At 45.2% G+C, this 23,303-nt stretch overlaps 1 protein-coding gene across 2 annotated transcripts in view; it reads right to left on the bottom strand.

Moving 5' to 3' along the window:
- The window catches only part of ADCK1 (aarF domain containing kinase 1), a 140,363-nt gene that overhangs the window by 73,246 nt on the left and 43,814 nt on the right, over nt 1-23,303 (bottom strand). For both annotated transcript variants that reach the window (XM_027552541.1, XM_027552543.1), the window contains exon 4: nt 2,415-2,618. In XM_027552541.1, coding sequence (XP_027408342.1) covers nt 2,415-2,618 — 204 coding nt within the window. The remainder of the gene's footprint in view (nt 1-2,414; nt 2,619-23,303) is intronic.

The raw sequence follows: 23,303 nt of genomic DNA, 5'->3' as shown, positions 1-23,303 counted from the left end.
GCATCTCAATGCTGTAGGAAGCAGGAGGCCAACCGTCTTGGCAAGAAACAGGCACACGAAGGCTGAGCCACGCTGCTGCCGTCCCCCCGGCCTGCAGCCCCTCCATCCTCACCCCACTCTGCCCAGCCTGTGGCCTGCTCCTGACTCAGCCCTAAATCAGGTCTACTCTTCACTCAATCTTCCACCCCCGCCCCATCCCCTTGGAGGAGATGTTCCTCCATAGGAAGGAAGTCCACAGAGGTGTCTATGCTCAGAACCATTATACCAAACAAATTCTAGTGCTGCTGAGAAAGTTCTAGGACCTACAGCAGATTTCCCAACCTGGGGATCTGGCCAAAGGGACTGAGAACCCCCAGGGAATTTGACTTCGGAGGCCAGTGGGATTTGATTACAAAATGTACACAGGACTGGGGAGACAGGCTCTTGGAGGGCACAAACAAAGCCTTGTGGGCACCAGGGCCCAGGAGAAAGGAGCCCTCCTGGGTGATCCAGTGCCCATGCCTCTCCCAGAGAGTCCAATAATGAGGCCAAGCCAGGCCAGGCCATCAGTGAGGAGTGGGACTTCTCTGGAGGGATGCCAGGCATGCGATGCCAGCTCTACATTAAGGGACCGACAGTCAGGGCCAGCTGCACGCAAATCAGCAGAAACGGAACAACTGAGCTTTATGACCCTCTGCCCCAACTCTCCGCCTGGCCCTCAGTGGCCTAAGGAAACTGTCACTTATCCATCACTGGTTCATTAAACAAACACCGGCACCCCCGATACACCACGTACTATTCTGGAACTGCAGACAGGAATAAAAGAACCACCATGGTGTTCATCCCCAGACTTCACAATTTGTGGTGAAACTACCTAGACACAACTAACCAACCCACGAGAAGAACAAGTGGAGGGAGCAAAGGTGTGCAGATGGTCAGAGAAGACTTCATGGGAGAGCTGGGATTTGGCCAGGACCCCCAGCATCTAGCACAGTGCCCGGCGTTTGGTAGACAGACAGACAGATGAGCCAGTGGCCTAGGAACACAAGGAATGACTGACAGGGAGAGGGTGGAGTAAAGAGACTCCAAGCAGACGAAGACCATGGCAAGCTGAAAGTGGACGGGGTGGATCTCAAAAGCCCAGCTAAAGATTTTATTTGGGGAAATTGGGAAGTATCAGAGGTAATAAAATAATTTCAGGAAAGGCGTCAGCTGATCTAGGCTTGACATTTAAGATTATTTTGCTCAGAAAAATCCTAGAAGATCCAAAGGATTCTCTCTCTAAGAGGAGAATTGCAGGGACTTCCCTGGCGGACCAGGGGCTAAAACTCCATACTTCTAATGCAGAGGGTATGGCTTTGATCCCTGGTTAGGGAACTAAGATCCCATATGCTCTGCTTCATAGACAAAAAAAAAAAAATTAATTAAAAAAGGGAAAAAAGAAATAAAAATAATTTTTTAAAAAAAGGAGAATTTCAAATGTAATAGGTGAAGGGAGAAAAGCTTTACTGAATAGAGTTCTCTTAGGTACCATGAAATTCTAGCACATAGTCCGTAAGCCTGGGCCTGCTCTGTAGATCCTTGCAGATGGCTGTTCCAAACACTCCCTCCCCAGAATCACGATGAGTGGATCAGGCCAACAAGGATCCACACCACTGGGCCCAGTCTGGGTTCCACACATCCCGCAGGTCACTGGCGTGAGTCCAAAGGAGCGTGACCAGGGCCACATACAGAATGGCCCTCAGCCCCTTTGTCTGTGGCTCCAGGGTCAGAATGAAGATCAGAGAAGTTTGAGGAAGCAGGCATCAGCCCTCAGGAGGAAGCACTTATTACAATTAGAGATGACTGATAATAGAGCAGACCACATCAGGCAGCCCATAAGAGAATAAGCTTCCTGTCACTGGAGGCAATCAAGCAGAGGCCCAGCGATGTCCCAGAAGCCACTGCACTGAATGATTAGGACAGCTCACTGATAGAGCAGGGCGCCAGAACTGTGTACTAACAGTCCCCTTGGACACTTTACCTGATCACTCTAAACCTCCATCCCTCATCCACCAAACAGGCTTATTGATAGTGTGTGTCTTGTAGGTTTGCCATAAGGACTAAGTGAAATAACGTGTGGGAAACAACAGAGCTTGGAGCACACAGTAAACTCTCAACAACTGACAGCAACTATTAGATTGAAGCGTATGAATCGTACTAGGTTACAGGTTGAAAACAGTCTAAACATATAACTATTTCATATGGTCCAAGTAATATATTTACTGAGGGCCACTCAGGTTCCTTCTAACCTCTCTGATTTCACACTGAAAGTTTCCGTGCTCCCCACCTCTGTTGGATCCCCAGGGCCTGGGGCCAAGCCAAGAACTCTGCAGGGTCTTTCTGGAAACACACTGTACAGGAAGGGACCCACCCCTCCCGGCGGAGGCGGGTACCTCTTTGCCCAGGTCCTCGCGGATGACCTGGCGGACTTCCTTCATGCTGCTCTGTGGGGCCTGGCTGTGTAGCACCTTCAGCGTGCTGGTGTACTCCTCCGGCAGCAGGTAGTCCAGAGCCCCCAGGTGCTGGCCCACCTTGATGAACGTGCCCCGGTTGGCACAGCAGAGCTCACAGAGGCGCCTGGCAGAGCGGAGGTGCACCTGCAGGGAGACAGACGGGGCCAGAGAGACGTGAGTGCCCATTGCCCACTGGGCGCACTTCTCTTTTCCTGCCCGCTTTGCGTGGATACCCTGATTCACCCCCCAGTGCGCATGCACATGTACTTGCACATGCACACACACCCCATCATTCACCTTCAGTCTCCTGGTACACACACACACACACACACACACCATCATTCACCTTCAGTCTCCTGGTACACACACACACACCCATCATTCACCTTCAGTCTCCTGGTACACACACACACACACACACCATCATTCACCATCAGTCTCCTGGTACACACACACACACACACACACACACCATCATTCACCTTCAGTCTCCTGGTACACACACACACACACACACACACACACCATCATTCACCTTCAGTCTCCTGGTACACACACACACACACACACACACACCCCATCATTCACCTTCAGTCTCCTGGTACACACACACACACACACACACACACATACACCATCATTCACCTTCAGTCTCCTGGTACACACACACACCCCATCATTCACCTTCAGTCTCCTGGTACACACACACACACAGACACCACCCCCATCATTCACCTTCAGTCTCCTGGTACACGTACACACACACACACACACACACACACACACACACACCATCATTCACCTTCAGTCTCCTGGTACACACACACACACACCATCATTCACCTTCAGTCTCCTGGTACACACACACACACATCCCATCATTCACCTTCAGCCTCCTGGTACACACACACACACACACACACACACCCCATCATTCACCTCAGTCTCCTGGTACACACACACACACAGCCCCCATCATTCACCTTCAGTCTCCTGGTACACACACACACACAGCCCCCATCATTCACCTTCAGTCTCCTGGTACACACACACACACACACACACACACACACACACACACCATCATTCACCTTCAGTCTCCTGGTACACACACACACACACACACATCCCATCATTCACCTTCAGCCTCCTGGTACACACACACACACACACACACACACACACCCCATCATTCACCTCAGTCTCCTGGTACACACACACACACACACACACACACACCCCCCATCATTCACCTTCAGTCTTCTGGTACACACACACACACAATCCCATCATTCACCTTCAGTCTCTTGGTATACACACACCCCAACATTCACCTTCAGCCTTCTGGTACACAAACACCCCATCATTCACTTTGAGTCTCCTGGTACACATACACACACACACACACACACACACACACCCCATCATTCACTTTGAGTCTCCTGGTACACATACACACACACACACACACACACCCCATCATTCACCTTCAGTCTCCTGGTACACACATACCCCAACATTCACCTTCAGTCTCCTGGTACACATACACACACACACACACACACACAAACACCCCATCATTCACTTTGAGTCTCCTGGTACACATACACACACACACACACACACACACCCCATCATTCACCTTCAGTCTCCTGGTACACACATACCCCAACATTCACCTTCAGTCTCCTGGTACACATACCCCCCCATCATTCACCTTCCGTCTCCTGATATACACACATACACACCCCCCATCATTCACCTTCAGTCTCCTGGTACACACACACACACACACACACACCATCATTCACCTTCCGTCTCCTGGTACACACACACGCACACACAGCCCCCATCATTCACCTTCAGTCTCCTGGTACACACACACACACCCCATCAATTCACCTTCAGTCTCCTGGTACACACACACATACACACACCCCATCATTCACCTTCAGTCTCCTGGTACACACACACACACACACACACACACGCCCCATCATTCACCTTCAGTCTCCTGGTACACACACACACACACACACACCCCATCATTCACCTTCAGTCTCCTGGTACACACACACCCCATCATTCACCTTCAGTCTCCTGGTACACACACACCCCATCATTCACCTTCAGTCTCCTGGTACACACACACATACACACACACACCCCATCATTCACCTTCAGTCTCTTGGTACACACACACACACACACACACCCCATCATTCACCTTCAGTCTCCTGGTACACACACACCCCATCATTCACCTTCAGTCTCCTGGTACACACATACCCCATCATTCACCTTCAGTCTCCTGGTACACACACACATACACACACACACCCCATCATTCACCTTCAGTCTCCTGGTACACACACACCCCATCATTCACCTTCAGTCTCCTGGTACACACACACCCCATCATTCACCTTCAGTCTCCTGGTACACACACACATACACACACACACCCCATCATTCACCTTCAGTCTCTTGGTACACATACACACACAGACACCACCCCATCATTCACCTTCAGTCTTCTGGTACCCAGACCAGTCAATTCCAACCTCCAACTGCAGCCAGCCTCCAGACATGGCCCAACATGGCCCGACACTTCTGATCGCCTTTCCTTTAAAACTTACCTGGTCTGAGTCCCACTCCCACGGAAACAAGCATGTGTAAGGTTTTCAACTAGTTCTGAGACATTTATGATTCATTCAAGGATATGCTAAGTTCATGCATTTGCCACCCACCCCTCAGCCATACTAATGACACTGTCTGTTTGGAGGTCTACAATTTTCAAAGATGCCAAAGTCATTATTTTTTTAATTCTTCCAGCAATTTAGGGAAGCAAGTACAGGTGTCTTTAAGGACAAGAAACTCAGGTGTTTTGATTATAGAAAAAGCTAATAAATGTCAAAGCAAGGTCTAGAAAGCACTTCAGTCCCAGGGCTCTTTAACTCAGCAGACTTTAGCCGGGATCTCCTGTTAACTGGAAGAAAACGTCACAGCGGGGCATTAGGCACATAGGGTGGGCAGCAGGCCAGGCGGTGCAAGACAGGCCAGCCTTAACTCCCCTCCTGATGCCCACCTATCCCTCTGGAGTGGGATGTGGCCCCCACCCGCCCCCAGGCTGCACATCCCCAGTCACCACCCCAACTCTGCTGAGGATCTTGGAATTTTGAGGGTCCTGCCTTCCTGGAGCTACAGTTCCTGAACAGGATGGAGCCATGGGCACAAACAGAAGACAAGGGAGGCCCAGGGCTCTGTGGGAACCTGGTACCCTCTTCCTCCTGTAAGTCAACCAGGAGAGTGAATATTTATGATGGACTTACACTCTCAAGTGCTACGAAGGATGCTCACATAATTAAGAGCATGTTGGAGGCAAGAAACCAGGTGAAGAGTTAAATAACGGTAGGCAACAAAGATGGAAGAAATGTTCAAAGATTCTACATGATTAGTTGCCAAGTGAACCACACAGAAAACTATTACTGTAAGAATTAAAAAGAGAATGCTGCAGCCCCAAATACCCTGGTCCCAGCAGCCAGGGAGCCCACCTACCCGCTCCGTCTATAGCAAAGGGATGCCCTGGACCCCAGACACTCGGAGGCTGTCCTTAGGCCCTGCCAATCCACCCTTCCTTGCCACGCGCTATGATACTGCACTGACCCTGTGCCACTTCTCCTGTGTCAGATGGGTCACTATTAGGCTTGGTCAACAGCGGGGCTTGGGGGGCGGGGGTGGACATTGCAAGACCACAGCAGCACAAGGAGGCTCCCTACCGGCCCCACTGGGCGGCTTCCAGCTCATCAGCCAGCGGGACAGGGGTTTAGGGACCTGCCGGTGGCCCTCATGGACCAGCCCACCCTCACTACCTAGTGGGCCCCTTCTGTGGACCAACTCAGGCCCATATGCTCCAGCAAGTGCTCTGACCGCCCAGCAGGCAGCTCCCACACACTAGTTCTAGGTCGTCTTCTCCTACAAATCTCTCTGCCACAAGGCACGCTGTGACCATGGCCCATGTCTCCTTGTCTCCAGGGCAGCCTGGGATCCCAGCCTTGGAGGCCCCCAGCCAAGTCTTCAGGTCTGTTCTTGTTCACCACCCCGATCCTAGAGGGAGCAGGTGCTTTATGCATTTACTACCTCTGTCCCCTTAGATTCTTCTACTACTGCTTTTAGGAGTTAACTACCTTTTCCTAATTAATACATTTTTACATTTAAATTACAAATATGGGGACGTCTCTGGTGGCCCAGTGGCTGAGACTCCAAGATCCCCATGCAAGGAGCCTGGGTTCAATCCCTCATTGGGGAACCAGATCCCATATACCACAACTGAAAGATTTCACGTGCTGCTATTAAGACCCAGCGCAGCCAAATACATAATTATTGGGACTTCCCTGGGTGGTCCAGTGATTGGGATTCTGCCTTCCAATGCAGAGGACACAGGTTCAGTCCCTGGTCAGGGGTCTAGATCCCACATGCTACGTGGTGCAGCCAATAATTAAATAAAAATTTTAAATAAATAAATATTTTTTTTTGCGGGGAGCGAGCTCCGCCTCTGGCAAAGGTCATGAGGAAGGAGGCTTGGCATACGCAAAGGCGGGATCAAGCCTCAGGAGTCTCCCTGGAAATTCTCGAGCAATCTACCCCCAAAACCAGAGTCTGCCTACTTTCTGCTTTGTGCTTTCACCTACACCTCTGACTTTACAGGGGGCTGTCCCCCACTACCTCTCTGAAAAAAGTTAGCTTACAGCTCCAGTTAATAATTCCTGGGTGTGACAGTGTTTAACCTACAAACTCCTTTGGAAATCCTCTAGCCTGCCTGAATAGGTTTTTCCGGCCACATGTGATTGTTCAGAGCCTCCCAACTGTGAGAGGCAGGAGATGTTCTAAACTGTGTAAACACAGATTCTTTTGAGTAGTTAAAAGATTGATTAGAAATTGTATTGGTGAAGGGATTTTCACTTGTTGAGCCAATGTTTGCTGCTAAGTCTCCATATCCCTTACCTGCTGTGTCCCTGGCAGTGTATTGATTAATATAATTGGTGTAAGTAGTAGCTTTAATGTTTGTAACCTGGGACCCTTGAGTTAATTCTTTTTCTTGTTATAGCCCACCACACCTTTGCTCTGTAGGAATGCAACTTTATCTAATGCTTTTGGAGGGTGGCTCCTGACCAATCACCTTTAGAGAAAAATAAGTTTTCTGAAGAAAAGGTCTTAAAATGTTAACAGGCCTCCGGGCCAGAAGATGATGCAAATCACCTAAGCTTTTGCATACGATAAGTTTGCAGGAAGAAAGCCTGGTTTGCTGCAAGACTCTACCCCTTCCCCCATTATCCTCTATGCATAACTTAAGGTATAAAAACTACTTTGGAAAATAAAGTGCGGGCCTTGTTCACCGAAACTTGGTCTCACCATGTCGTTCTTTCTCTTACCTTCTGAGTGAATTATTCAGCCTCTTTTCTCCACTGAATTTCCTCACTGAGCTATCCTTATTTCAGCCTCTTTTCTTCACTGAATTTTACTGAGCTATCCTCATTCTATTACTCTTTATATCCTTAATTAACATTTAATTAAGCAATTGTTTCCTGATCTTCGCCTACGCTGTCTCTCCTTCGAATACCCTGGATCAGCCGGGGCTGGTCCCCGGCATTTTTTAATAAAATAAATTACAGGTATGACTAGTCCCTGGCTGATACAACCCCTGCAATTGAATGTGAATAGATTAGGATTAAAAAGGAGAGCATTTCAGGTCAAGAGAATAACACAACATGTGTGTGTGTGTGTGTGTGTGTGTGTGTGTGTATAAGACCTGCTCCACCATTTTCTTTAGACTAGATTCACATCTGCATTTCTCTCAGCTACTGGAAGAACTCAGAAAGCATTAGCCTCACACCAACAAGGCCTCCTACCAGGGAGCACAGTCAGGGCTCTGTTGCCTCCCTCCTGTGCCCTGAGCCAGTCCCAGGTAGGGTGTCTCCTGGCACAAAGTAAAGGTCACGTTCACACTGTCTGGGCAATGCAGGGAGCCCTCTCTGGTCACACAAGCCCAGGAAGGCTGGTCTACCTCTGACTCACTCATTCCCTGGCACACCAGCCATTGGGAACAGAGACCACGTGTGTCCCCTGTAGACTCTGTGTACCCCAGGGCAAGCCATGATGAGCCGTAAGTGTAGATTGATGACAACCATGGGTCACACACACAAAACCATAATCCATGAAACTGAATCGGCATCTACTGCAAATGGCACCCATATTTCAACCAGCGTCTTAAACACACACAGTCATATGGGGATGAGGGATATTCCACTCACCAAAAAAATGTAAATGCTCTTTGAAGGTCAAAAGACACAAATGCTGAATAACAGAGCAGGCATTCTGATCTCCAGGTCCCTTTCCAGCTCCAGCTCCTACAGTTCCACTGTCCCTTAGGATCAGAAGGCAGGTCTCATTCAGAAATTCAAGAAACTGCTGCCTTAGTGCAAAGTCCCTCTTTGAGCATTCACCTCCTGCTTGCTGGTGACTTGGGACGGAGGACCGCCCTTCTCCTGCTCACTGAGCATCTTTGCTTCTGGGATCTGTAATAATAAATCTTGTGATTCTATTTCCTCTGGGTGGATGTGTTTAAACTGCACCTTCAATCAAAACACCCCAGTGAGTTTCACTTCCCCAGTGGGAGCTTGGATGCCGAGAGAGCTGTCTGCGGACCCCGTGTGGGTGGCTTGTGCCCCCGACTCAGCAGGTCATAATCTGCACATTCTTAATTGAATACACCAGCGCTGGCTTCTCAACACACACTACTGCCCTAAACACTGCACACCCATTTGCTCACTGGCCCCGAGGCCTGTGGAGCCAGCACCGGGTTTCATGAGCTGGATGGGTGTTTGTCGCTGCAGCATGTCCTCATTGCAGAGTTCCCACTCCAGGTTCCATTCCTGCCAAACAGGGCAGGAACAGCTGGCACCATCTCTCTGCCCCTCCTCCAACTTCGTTTTCACTCCCAGCTCAATAACTTGCCTTATGATGATCTCATTACCAATAACCTTGTTGTAATGAGCTTTAATCTGCCTCGTATTAATTAAAAGCATTGTCATTAGCCAGCTTGGGTTGGGATTTGGGGGGAGGAGGGAGTGGGCAGTGAACAGCTAATAAGATCAACTCAGTACTGATTAATTATTGATTGGGAGGGATGGAGCAAAGGCCCAAGAAGGGAAATCCTTTACTTGTGCCTAAATCCCAAAGAGTAGGGAAGAAAGGTACCAAAGCCAGCCTCAATCAGTAGGGCTCCCCCATCAGAATTGGGCAGTTGGGCAGTATCTCCAATGGGGTTTTGGGGTTTGAGTGTGAGACACAGATGAAACAGACAGACACACATACAACCCCACACATCACAGGAAGAGATGGTACAAGAGAAGGTCACAGACAGACCCCAAAGCACACAAGCCCCTTGACAGATTCTCCCAGTCAAAGACTCAACACCCAAAGGAAATGCACTGACAAGCAACCAGTGTTATCTCTGGTCAGTGAGATTACAAGAGTACTTTTCTTTATAGGTCTCTCTGTATTTCTAAAATTTCCTAAAACTAATATTTATCATATCAATAATAGAGGAGAATTTTTTTTTAAATAATCTCTTCTTCAACATCTTCTGGAAATAGAAATCCAGCCCCAAATTCTCTACCACACAGACTGGACCAGCTTGGTGCAGAATCCAGCACTGTTTCCCCAATTTTGCAGGGTGCTATGATCCACATGTGTGTTTTTCATCATGAAAATGGAATTGCAACTCCCCCTTCATCCCCAAGAAATCAAGCCAGGACAGTCTCCAAAGTCTCTTTTCTGGATGTCACCCTTTGCTTTAAGCTTTTACTTAATGAGCAAAGTAAAACTCATCATGCCTTATGGGGGGGGCGGGGGGGAAACAAGTTGCAGTTTATAAAAGTTTTGAAGAAGCTTGACCACAGATTTAATCCTACCCCTTAGCAGCGTCCTCTGTCCCTCCTCTGACTGACTACCTGTCGGGTAGATCCTGGTTAAACTGCAACTCTAAACGTGAAATTGCTAAAGCCATAATCTTGATGTCATCCTTAACATCTCTTTCCAAATAGGGTACAAAAGTACCTTCCTTGTCTGAAGTAATAAAAACTGGACATCAGGAAAGGAAGGAGAGTGATTCCTGAAAGATGCGAAGCAAACACAGGGAACCTATGGTTGCCCCAATTCACAGCATTGAGGGTTTCCAGGCCACAGTGCAGGGAAAGGGGAGCCAGGCAGCACCCAGAAGACTTTGAGCTGAAGACACAGAGCTGAGAGTCCAGGAAGACCACAGCAGCTAGAGTTCACAGGACAGAGTACTGGAGAGCAGAGAGCCATATGAAGAAGGAACCCTGAAGAGCTGCCTAGGGTCTGCCTCGTGTACCTGGTTGAGTAACAGTCAGCATGTACACACAAGAAAACTACATAAGCCAGAAAGATGACAACTGCAAAAGCCTAGGGTTAACAGTACCCTGTGTGTTCATAGAGGTCTATTTCTACTAGCTGGACTAGAAAAATTTCATAATTCTTGAGGCATTTGCTATAATACCCAGAAGAGGGGAATATCCCAAACTAAACACCATTCCATTCCCAAGCAATAAATACTAAAAGACTTGAAAAAAATCACACTGTTTCCAAGTAACTTAACTGTCCCAGAACAAAGCTCTATAATATTTATAAAAATACAAATATATCTAGACAAAAAGACAAAATTGCAATGTCTAGCACCTAATAAAATATTTACCAGGTATTCAAAGAAACAGAAAAATACAACACATTATGAGAAAGAAAAAATCAATCAATCAAAACCAACTCAAAATTGAAACCTATATTAGCAAAAGAGGACAATTGTTATAACTGTATTTCATATGTTCAAAATGTTAAGCAGAGGCATGGACAATATTAAAAAAAGAATGAGATCCAAATGAAACTCCTAGAGATGGTAATTTTTGATATGAAAAATACACTGGATGACACTTCCCTGGTGGTTCAGTGGTTAAGTCTCTGCACTTCCACTGCAAGGGGATGCAGGTTCTATCCCACATGCCTTGCAACGCATCCCCCCCACAAAAAAATACACTGGGTAGGATAAATAGATGATTAGACATTGTAGAAGAAAGGTCCTAGTAATAGAAACTATTCAAAATGAAACAAAAATAAAAAACTTTAATGAAAAGAGCAGCAGTGATCTATGGGACAACTTCAAGCAATTTTATAAACATTGGAATGTTGGAATCCCCAAAAGAGAGGTCAGGGAGAGAATGGGGGGAAAATACTTAAAGAAATAATACCTGAAATTTTTCAAATTTGATTTTTTAAAAATTATGAACCAATAGATCCAAGAATCTCAGTAAGCCCCAAGCATAAGAAAGAAAGAAAACTGCATAATGAACTTGTTCAAAATCAGTGATTAAGAGAAAATCCTGAAAGTATCCAGAGGGAAAAAGACACATTATAGAGAAAGGAACAAAGATAAGAATGACAGCAGATCTCTCGCTGGGAACAACATAAGCAGAAGTTAGTGGAGGAACATCTCTGAAAGGACTGAAAGAAAACCTAGACTCCTATACCCGGCAAAAACATCTCTTAACACCAAAGGTAAACTAAAAGCTCTTTAAGACATATAAAAGCTGATAGAATTCATCTCCCTACACAATGAGAAATTTTAAAAGATATCCTTCAGACACAAAGAAAATGATACCAGAAATACAAAGGAACAAAGAGACCAGAAACAGAAACTTCATAGGTCAAGGCACAAGACTTCTTTTTTAGTACATAAATAGTATAACATGAAGTTTACAGCATATGTAAAAGCAAAATGTATTACAATAGCACAAAGGCTGGGAAGAAAGAAATTAAAGTATATCATTGTAAGATTCTTCACATCACTCTGTGAAGCAGTACAATGTCACTTGTATGTAGACTACAAGTTAAAGATGTATGCCATAAACTGATGCAATCACTAAAATAATAAAAAGAATTATAGTCCATAAGCCAACAAAGGAGACAAAAATGCAACCATGAAAAAAACTCAATCCAAAAGAAGGCATGAGAGAAAAAAATAAAGCATAAATAGGGCAAGTAGAAATCAAGTAGCAAGGTGAAAGATGAAAATCTAACCATGTCAATAATCTCATCAAATATAAGTGGTCTAAACACCCAAATTAAAAGTCCGAGATTGTCAAATTGGATAAAAAAGAAAGATTCGTGTATATGTTATCTATAAGAAACTGTCCTCTTAATATTAAGACACAAACAGGTTAAATGAAAAGGATGGAAAAGGATATACCATGCCAATATCCATTAAAATAAAGCTGGAATGACTATGTATGTAACAGACAAAGAAACTCTGACTCAAGATGGTGTCACAGCTAAAGGACACGACTTAAGGAAGAAATATTGCTCTTCCAGAAAAATGAAGATGGAATGCCTCCTAATCCATTCTATGAAACCGATGTAATGCCAATATCAAAACCAGACAGAAAATACAAGGGAAGAAAGAAGCTATATACCAATATTCACAGTGAACACAGATGCAAAAATTCTTTTTTTTTAAAAAAGTGTTAGCGAATTGAGCCCAGTCTATAAACAGGTTCTGTTCTCATTACAACCTATCATATAGTGCACAATTTTGATTTGTCTCCCTACAGGCAACATTAATTTTGATGGTTATCCGCCTAACATTCTCACTTTTTCTTTTCTTTTTACAACTAAGTATTGTATGGGGAAGTCCTTTCAAATTGTACAAATAGCCAGTTTTTTACTGAAATTTCAATTTATTCATTTGTTTATTTGTATCAGTATGGACTCATGGATTTCTAAATTTTTTCAGTGGATCATAATCCATTACTCTCATTGTTTGTTTCACAGCCTCACTGAGATATTTTGACACAATAAACTATACATATTTAAAATGTACAACCTGATAATTTTGACATACGCATACACTTATGAATCCATCACTACAATCAAGCTAGTTAAACATATCCATGACCCCCAAAAGCTTTGATTTCCCTTGATAATTCCAGTCCCATCCCTCCACATACCTCCCATCTCCAGAAAACCACTCATCTGCTTCCTATCAGTATAGCCTAGAATTTTGTAGAGTTTTATGTAAGTGGAATCACATTTTTTTTACCTAGTCTTTTTCCCTCAACACAATTTTTCTGAGCTCCATCACGTTCTTACATGTATCAACAGTTTACTCTTTTTTTCTTACTGAGTAGTATTCCATTGCATAAATATATTAATATCACAATTTCTTTATTTATTCATCAGCTGATACACATTTGGGTTGTTTCCAGTTTTGAACTACAAATAAAGCTGTTCTGAACTTTCTTGTTCAAGTCTTTGTGCAGACATGCTTTCATTTCTTACAGGCAAATACTTAGGAACGCAGTGGTCAAACTGCATGGCAGGGATATGCTTAATTTTCAAACTGTATGGCAATATATACTTAATTTTCAAACTGCATGTCAGTATATGCTTAATTTTCAAACTGTATGGCAGTATATGCTTAATTTTCAAACTGCATGTCAGTATATGCTTAATTTTCAAACTGTATGGCAGTATATGCTTAATTTTTTAAGAAATTAAACTGTTTTCTAAAGTGGTTGTACCATGTTACAATCCCACCAACAGTGTATGAGAGTTCCTCTACATTATCCCAATGCTCAGCATAATGTCCTTTGAATTTTAGTCATTATGTGCAATTGTATTTAATTGTGGTTTAAATTTGTATTTCACTAAGACTAATGAAAATAGATGGGGAAACAGTGGAAACAGTGTCAGACTTTATTTTTCTGGGCTCCAAAATCACTGCAGATGGTGATTGCAGCCATGAAATTAAAAGACGCTTACTCCTTGGAAGGAAAGTTATGACCAACCTAGATAGCATATTCAAAAGCTGAGACATTACTTTGCGAACAAAGGTTCATCTAGTCAAGGCTATGGTTTTACCTGTGGTCATGTATGGATGTGAGAGTTGGACTGTGAAGAAGGCTGAGCGCCGAAGAATTGATGCTTTTGAACTGTGGTGTTGGAGAAGACTCTTGAGAGTCCCTTGGGCTGCAAGGAGATCCAACCAGTCCATTCTAAAGGAGATCAGCCCTGGGATTTCTCTGGAAGGAATGATGCTAAACCTGAAACTCCAGTACTTTGGCCACCTCATGCAAAGAGCTGACTCATTGGAAAAGACTCTGATGCTTGGAGGGATTGGGGGCAAGAGGAGAAGGGGACAACAGAGGATGAGATGGCTGGATGGCATCACTAACTCAATGGACGTGAGTCTCAGTGAACTCCGGAGTTGGTGATGGACAGGGAGGCCTGGCGTGCTGCGATTCATGGGGTCGCAAGGAGTCGGACACGACTGAGCGACTGATCTGATCTGATCTGATCTGAAGACTAATGATGTTGAAAATCTTTTCATGTGTTTACTTGCCATCTCTGTATCTTCTTTGGTGAAATGTGAATCTTTAGTCCATTTTTAATGAATTCTTTGTTTTCTTATTATTCGGTTATAGGCATTCTGTATACATTCCATATACAAGTACTTTATCAAATAAATGATTTGCATATACTTTCTCCCAGTCTGTGGCTTGTCTTTCCTTTAACATTTTTCCAAAAAGAAATTTTTTTATTTTAATAAAGTAAAATTTACCACTTTTTCCTTCATGGATCATGCTTTTGGTGTTGTATCTAAGAAATCTTTCAGTTCAGTTCAGTTCAGTCGCTCAGTCATGTCCAACTCTTTGCCACCCCATGAATCACAGCACGCCAGGCATCCCTGTCCATCACCAACTCCCGGAGTTCACTCAGACTCACGTCCATCAAGTCAGTGGTGCCATCCAGCCATCTCATCCTCTGTCGTCCCCTTCTCCTCTTGCCCCCAATCCCTCCCAGCATCACAGTCTTTTCCAATGAGTCAACTCTTCGCATGAGGTGGCCAAAGTACTGGAGTTTCAGCTTTAGCATCATTCCTTCCAAAGAAATCCCAGGGCTGATCTCCTTCAGAATGGACTGGTTGGATCTCCTTGCAGTCCAAGGGACTCTCAAGAGTCTTCTCCAACACCACAGTTCAAAAGCATCAATTCTTCGGCGCTCAGCCTTCTTCACAGTCCAACTCTCACATTCATACATGACCACAGGAAAAACCATAGCCTTGACTAGACGGACCTTTGTTGGCAAAGTAATGTCTCTGCTTTTGAATATGCTATCTAGGTTGGTCATAACTGTCCTTCCAAGGAGTAAGCGTCTTTTAATTTCATGGCTGCAATCACCATCTGTAGTGATTTTGGAGCCCCCAAAAAATAAAGTCTGACACCGTTTCCCCATCTATTTGCCATGAAGTGATGGGACCAGATGCCATGATCTTTGTTTTCTGAATGCTGAGCTTTAAGCCAACTTTTTCACTCTCTTCTTTCACTTTCATCAAGAGGCTTTTTAGTTCCTCTTCACTTTCTGCCATAAGGGTGGCATTATCTGCATATCTGAGGTTATTGATATTTCTCCCGGCAATCTTGATTTCAGCCTGTGCTTCTTCCAGCCCAGCGTTTCTCATGATGTACTCTGCATATAAGTTAAATAATCAGGGTGACAATATACAGCCTTGACGTACTCCTTTTCCTATTTGGAACCAGTCTGTTGTTCCATGTCCAGTTCTAACTGTTGCTTCCTGACCTGCGTATAGGTTCCTCAAGAGGCAGGTCAGGTGGTCTGGCATAGTCAATAAAGCAGAGATAGATGTTTTTTCTGGAACTCTCTTGCTTTTTCCATGATCCAGCAGATGTTGGAAATTTGATCTCTGGTCCTCTGCCTTTTCTAAAAACAGCTTGAACATCTGGAAGTTCACAGTTCACATACTGCTGAAGCCTGACTTGGAGAATTTTGAGCATTACTTTACTAGCGTGTGAGATGAGTGCAATTGTGGGGTAGTTTGAGCATTCTTTGGCATTGCCTTTCTTTGGGATTGGAATGAAAATTGACCTTTTCCAGTCCTGTGGCCACTGCTGAGTTTTCCAAATTTGCTGGCATATTGCATGCAGCACTTTCACAGCATCATCTTTCAGGATTTGAAACAGCTCAACTGGAATTCCATCACCTCCACTAGCTTTGTTCATAGTGATGCTTTCTAAGGCCCACTTGACTTCACATTCCAGGATGTCTGGCTCTTGGAGACTGATCATACCATTGTGATTATCTGGGTCATGAAGATCTTTTTTGTACAGTTCTTCTGTGTGTTCTTGCCACCTCTTCTTAATATCTTCTGCTTCTGTTAGGTCCATACCATTTCTGTCCTTTATCGAGCCCATCTTTGCATGAAATGTTCCCTTGGGATCTCTAATTTTCTTGAAGAGACCTCTAGTCTTTCCCATTCTGTTGTTTTCCTCTATTTCTTTGCATTGATTGCTGAGGAAGGCTTTCTTATCTCTTCTTGCTATTCTTTGGAACTCTGCATTCAGATGTTTATATCTTTCCTTTTCTCCTTTGCTTTTCGCTTCTCTTCTTTTCACAGCTATTTGTAAGGCCTCCTTAGACAGCCATTTTGCTTTTTTGCATTTCTTTTCCATGGGGATGGTCTTGATCCCTGTCTCCTGTACAATGTTATGAACCTCCGTCCATAGTTCATCAGGCACTGTATCTATCAGATCTAGTCCCTTAAATCTATTTCTCACTTCCACTGTATAATCATAAGGGATTTGATTTAGGTCATGGCTGAATGGTCTAGTGGTTTTCCCTACTTTCTTCAATTTAAGTCTGAATTTGGAAATAAGGAATTCATGATCTGAGCCACAGTCAGCTCCTGGTCTTGTTTTTGCTGACTGTATAGAGCTTCTCCATCTTTGGCTGCAAAGAATATAATCAATCTGATTTCAGGACATCTGGTGATGTCCATGTATAACGTCTTCTCTTGTGTTGTTGGAGGAGGGTGTTTGCTATGACCAGAGCATTCTCTTGGCAAAACTCTATTAGTCTTTGCCCTGCTTCATTCCATACTCCAAGGCCAAATTTGCCTGTTACTCCAGGTGTTTCTTGACTTCCTACTTTTGCATTCCAGTCCCCTATAATGAAAAGGACATCTTAGGTCTTCATAGAACCATTCAACTTCAGCCTCTTCAGCGTTACTGGTTGGGGCATAGACTTGGATTACTGTGATACTGAATGGTTTGCCTTGCAAACGAACAAAGATCATTCTGTCCTTTTTGAGACTGCATCCAAGTACTGCATTTTGGACTCTTTTGTTGACCATGATGGCTACTCCATTTCTTCTAAGGGATTCCTGCCCACAGTAGTCGAAATAATGGTCATCTGAGTTAAATTCACCCATTCCAGTCCATTTTAGTTTGCTGATTCCAAGAACGTCGACGTTCACTCTTGCCATCTCCTGTTTGACCACTTCCAATTTGCCTTGACTCATGGACCTAACATTCCAGGTTCCTATGCAATTTTGCTCTTTACAGCATCGGACCTTGTTTCTATCACCAGTAACATCCACAACTGGATATTGTCTTTGCTTTGGCTTCATCCCTTCATTCTTTCTGGAGTTATTTCTACACTGATCTCCAGTAGCATATTGGGCACCTACTACCTGGGGAGTTCCTCTTTTAGTATCCTATCATTTTGCCTTTTCATACTGTTCATGGAGTTCTCAAGGCAAGAATACTGAAGTGGTTTGCCATTCCCTTCTCCAGTGGACCACATTCTGTCAGATCTCTCCACCATGACCCACCCATCTTGGGTGGCCCCACAGGGCATGGCTTAGTTTCACTGAGTTAGACAAGGCTGTGGTTCTAGTGTGATTAGACTGACTAGTTTTCTATGATTATGGTTTCAGTGTGTTTGCCCTCTGATGCCCTCTCGCAACACCTACTGTCTTACTTGGGTTTCTCTTACCTTGGACGTGGGGTATCTCTTCACGGCTGCTCCAGCAAAGCACAGCCACTGCTCCAGCAAAGTGCCGCCGCTGCTCCTTACCTTATGCAAGAAATCTTTGCATAACCCAAATTACAACTATTTCCCCCTATGTTTCCTTCTAAAAGTGTTCAATTTTCACGTTTTCCATTTGGTTGTGTGATCTATTTGGAAGCCATTTTTCTACGTGGTGTGACATATGGATCAAAGTTCAATTTTGCACATGAATATCTAACTGTTCCAGCACTGTTTGTTGAAAAGACAAACCTTTCTACACTGAATTGCCTTTTCACCATTGAAAAAAAACTCACTGTTCATATTATGTGTGGGTCTATTTCTGGATCGTTTAATCTGTTCCATAGATTATTTTGTCTATATTTACACCAATACCATGCTATTCTGATTACTATACATTTATAGTAAGTCTTGAAATCAGACAGTTTTAGTCCTCAACTTTGTTCTCCTTTTTCAGTGTTATTTTCTAGAATTGACTCTAAAACCCTCTGCATTCTTATATAAACTTGAGAATCAGCCTGTCTGTTTCTATTTTAAAAGCCCGCTGGGATTTTGATTGGGATAGTTATGAATCTAAGCTCCAGGAGTTGGTGATGGACAGGGAAGCCTGGTGTGCTGCAGTCCATGGGGTCGCAAAGAGTCACACACAACTGAGCGACTAAACTGAACTGAAATATATTTGGGGAAAATAGACATCTTAACAATACTGAGTCTTCCAACCCATGAACATGATTGCTGTTGTTCCGTCGCTAAGTGGTGTCTGACTCCTTGCAACCCCTTGGACTTGCAGCATGCCAGGCTTCTCTGTCCTATATCACGAACACAATATATTTCTCTATTTATTTCTCTCTAATTTCTCTCAGCAATGTTTAGATTCATATATATCATTTCAGGAATTCCTCCTAAGTAAATAATCTAGGACATAGGCAAAAACCCTATGAACAGAGACATTCAGCACAGTGCCAATTATACTAGAAAAACATATATGTAAATAGATGCTGATGCTGAAACTCCAGTATTTTGGTCACCTAATGCAATCAGCTGACTCACTGGAAAAGTCCCTGATGCTGGGAATGATTGAGGGCAGAAAGAGAAGAGGGTATCAGAGGATGAGATGGCTGGATGGCATCACCGATGCAATGGACATGAACTTGGTAAACTTTAGGAAATGGTGAGGGATGGAGGGGGGGTGTTGCCCGGCATGCTGCAATCCATGGGGTCACAAAGAGTTGGACACAACTGGGCAACTGAACAACAATAATAAATAGATGCATCCTAAAAGCAGAAAAAGGGTTTATTATAGAACAGTCACACAGTTCAGTATTAAGTAGCCATTTTAACAGAAGATCATGAAGATTATTGTAACAACATGGAAAATGCTGAAGAGAGCAGGCAAATGACAGGAAAGAGATAGAAAGCATATCAAAATCATAATAAGTGTGAGTTGGTGAAATTATATTTTTTTCTTAAATCTGTACATTTCTGGTGGGCTACAGTCCACAGGGTCGCAAAGAGTCAGACACGACTGAGCGACTTCACTTTCACTGCTTTAATAATTTTTTTCTATTTTTAATTGATCTATAATTCACACAGCATAAATTTCACCATTTTAAAATATACAGTTCTGTGGGTTTTACTATATTCACTTAAGTAGTGTAACTATTAATATCATCACTAATTCCAGAACATATAAATTGTTTTATTTTTAAAACTCTTATTATATTTTAGTCACACTTTATATAAATATCTATCGAGTCTTTGAAATAAAAGTCTGTCTTCATTCAATTTGTCAGTACCCATTAATAGCTGATAAAGGTTGTGAGTGCCCAGTATGTATGAGTTTCCTATTATGTTTTACTAACACTCAAGTTCAATGAATAATTTCATATTAAAATGAGAATCACACAAGATGCCAAACGACTTGTCAGCACAATGCAAGTACAAATAGGTCCCTGATTTATAATTTTCACACACTCTATAATCATTAGCTTCATTTCAATTGTTGATTCACTATATCAGCATATGATAGAAGCTGCTGGGAAACAAAACCACCTTGTTCATCACACACTCTGCAACAATGGCTGGTCCTCAGCAGTAAATGCACAATCCTTTCCAGCACTCACATCATCTCACCTGGTCCAGGTAAGAGCCTCAGGGAGGTATCATCATTCTCTACATTGCACAGGTGTGAGAACTTCCACTGCTCAAAGGAAGGTAAGGGCCTTGCTAGGGTTACTCAGCCAGTAAATGGGAGATCCAGGGTTTGAGTCACGGCCTTCTGACTCCAAAACCCATCGCTTTCTGCTAGACTTTGCTGCCCCTCCAAACACACTGTTAAACATTCTTCACGAATGAAAAGGAAAAGGTCCAGATGTCCAGCGCCCGCTATGGGCCCTCAAAGCTGCCCTCCTGTATGCTCATAACACCCCCACTCCTATCCCCAGTGATTTCCCACACCCGGCAGGTCTGGGGCCCCAGGAGTCATCCCACTAAGCCAGCTATTACCAAGATGAGGAAGAAACCCATGAGTACACAGGGGCCTGGAAAACACCAGTCACACAAACCGCAATCAGGGAGCCACTGGAAGCAGGACACAAGGCAGGCCCTGGAGGCTTAATGGGTCTCACTGCAGACAATGGACAAGACCACAGGACTTGCAGCCCCGGGAGGCAGGCCACAAAGGGGCAGGGCACTGGCCCTGGTGGAAACAGGGACACAGCCTTCAACAGAAGTGAAAGCGCTAGTCACTGAGCCGTGTCCGACTCTTTGTGACCCTACGGACTATATAGCCCGCCAGGCTCCTCTGTTCGTGGAATTCTCCAGGCAAGCATACTGGAGTGGGTAGCCATTCCCTTCTTCGGGGGAGCTTCCCGAACCAGGGATCAAACCCGGGTCTCCCACATTGCAGGCAGATTCTTCACTGTCTGCCACCAGACGGTAATCCTCCGAAAGTCCCCACTGTCCTTGGTAGGAAATCTACACTCCTACCAGGCCCATCACGATGCGACCCAGGTGTCCCCCGGGTCATCTCTTACCTTCCCACTCCCTCCCCCTCCCCAACCACAGGGGTCAGTTCTGCACCAGCCCCTGCCCCCTGCCCCCGCCCCCAGCCTTTGCACAGGCAGCTTCACAACCTCACCACCCCTCTCTCTCACCTGTCAAAACCCTTTTCAGCCTGGATCCTGGCCTCAGTCCCCTCGCATCTTCCTAGCTCCAGCCCAGCCCGTGCTCCTGTCCTCCCTGTCTCCTCTCCCAGATGCAGCTGCTGCCCACCAGCCCAGAACCAACAGCAGCAACCAGGGCTTCATCTCCAGCGAGCCTCCCCATCCTCTGATTTTCTGAACCTCCTTTGGAAAAAAAACAAAACTAAGCTCCTGAGTGGGCTGCAGCTCTGGGTACGACCACCTGCTCTGGGGCCAGACCACAGAAAGCAGGAAGATGCCACAGACTCGGCCAGGTTGCAGCCACGCTTGGCTGTGATCCAAGGTGAAAGGCCCAGGGCAACAGAGCTTCCGAATGTCACGGACGATGATGTGACCATCCTCCAGTGGGGATGGCCCCCTTCCCACAGCCCCCATCCCCTCATTCCTCTGTAGGGAACGGACGGGCAGATCCTAAGAAGGACTCCATTTGAGCATCCAGGGCAGCAGCTTTTCCTGCACAGCCAAGGACTGGAATCACCAATGACTCGCTCAGCAGAAGCCACGTGCCCATCACAACACCCAGAGAGACACCCCACCGCTGCGGCTCCCCGCTTTCCACTCCAAGAGGAGCCACCAAGCACTGCTTCCACGAGGAACTGAGCATGCTACCAAGAGGTGAAATTGAACAAGGCAGTGGGCAGACAATTGTCCTAGAGGATGTCGCCCCAGGCCGGACATCTGGGATGATCACGGACTCTGCCTGGCTCTCAAGGCCTCCCTGGGTCCCCTCAAGGTCACCCACAGGGACCACTGACAAGGGTCCGTATGGCTGGACAAAGACATAAAGAGGACCCCAGCGCAATTTCTGGGTCTGGACTCTGCCAGAGCCCTGCTTTCTAAGCCCACAGGACAGGCTGGCCTGAGGGGGAGGGGGCTGGCACAGCTGGGCACTGATGTACAGTCTACAAACTAGGTTGGCACTTGGGGGGCACATACTGGCTCAGGGGAGCAGGGGTGGTCTGGGGAGATGCTGTCGTGATGTTCTGGTCAGAGGAGACACCCAGCAAAACGGTCTCACTGAGGCCCCTTTAGCAGGTGGTCCTTAGTGAACCCCACCCGGCTTCCAGGGGTTTGTCATTGCTCCAAACCAAAACAAACTCCTGTGGAGTGTGAAGTGTGACACCCCAAACATGGACATTTATAGACCCAGCACCATCTCACAACTCAGTTGTTAGTACTGTGGGACTTTCCATCACCAATGACAAATTTCAGGAGCACATCAAACACAGAAAATCCCAGAGCATTTAATAGGGAAGGAAGAAAAGCAGGTGTCTGAGGGGCAACTCCACGGGAGACTGCAGAGCGAGCTGACCATGGGGAGGTTTGTGTCCGTATCCAGCAATAATCTAGAAGGACGATATAATGAACACTTTAATCCCATTACCAACGCTTATTAATACTTACTGTGTTTCGGCCCTAATCCAAATGCTTTATATGGGCATTATATCTCATTTAATCCCACAACCACCCTATAAGGTAGGCACAATTATTACCTTCTGTTTCAGAGATGAAGAGGCAATGGCTCAGAAAGGTTAAATATCTTGGCCCAGAGCACTCAGCTAAGACCTGAGCCCAGGCAGTGTGGTTGCAAGACTGCCTGCTCTTTAACCACAGTGAAAAGCTTCTCAGGATACCTGGATACTCCAAGTGAAAAGGCTTTGAACCTGGA

The sequence above is a fragment of the Bos indicus x Bos taurus genome, chromosome 10 (assembly GCF_003369695.1).
Source record: "Bos indicus x Bos taurus breed Angus x Brahman F1 hybrid chromosome 10, Bos_hybrid_MaternalHap_v2.0, whole genome shotgun sequence".
Taxonomy (NCBI): Eukaryota; Metazoa; Chordata; class Mammalia; order Artiodactyla; family Bovidae; genus Bos; species Bos indicus x Bos taurus.
This window is presented reverse-complemented; position numbering and strand designations above follow the sequence as displayed.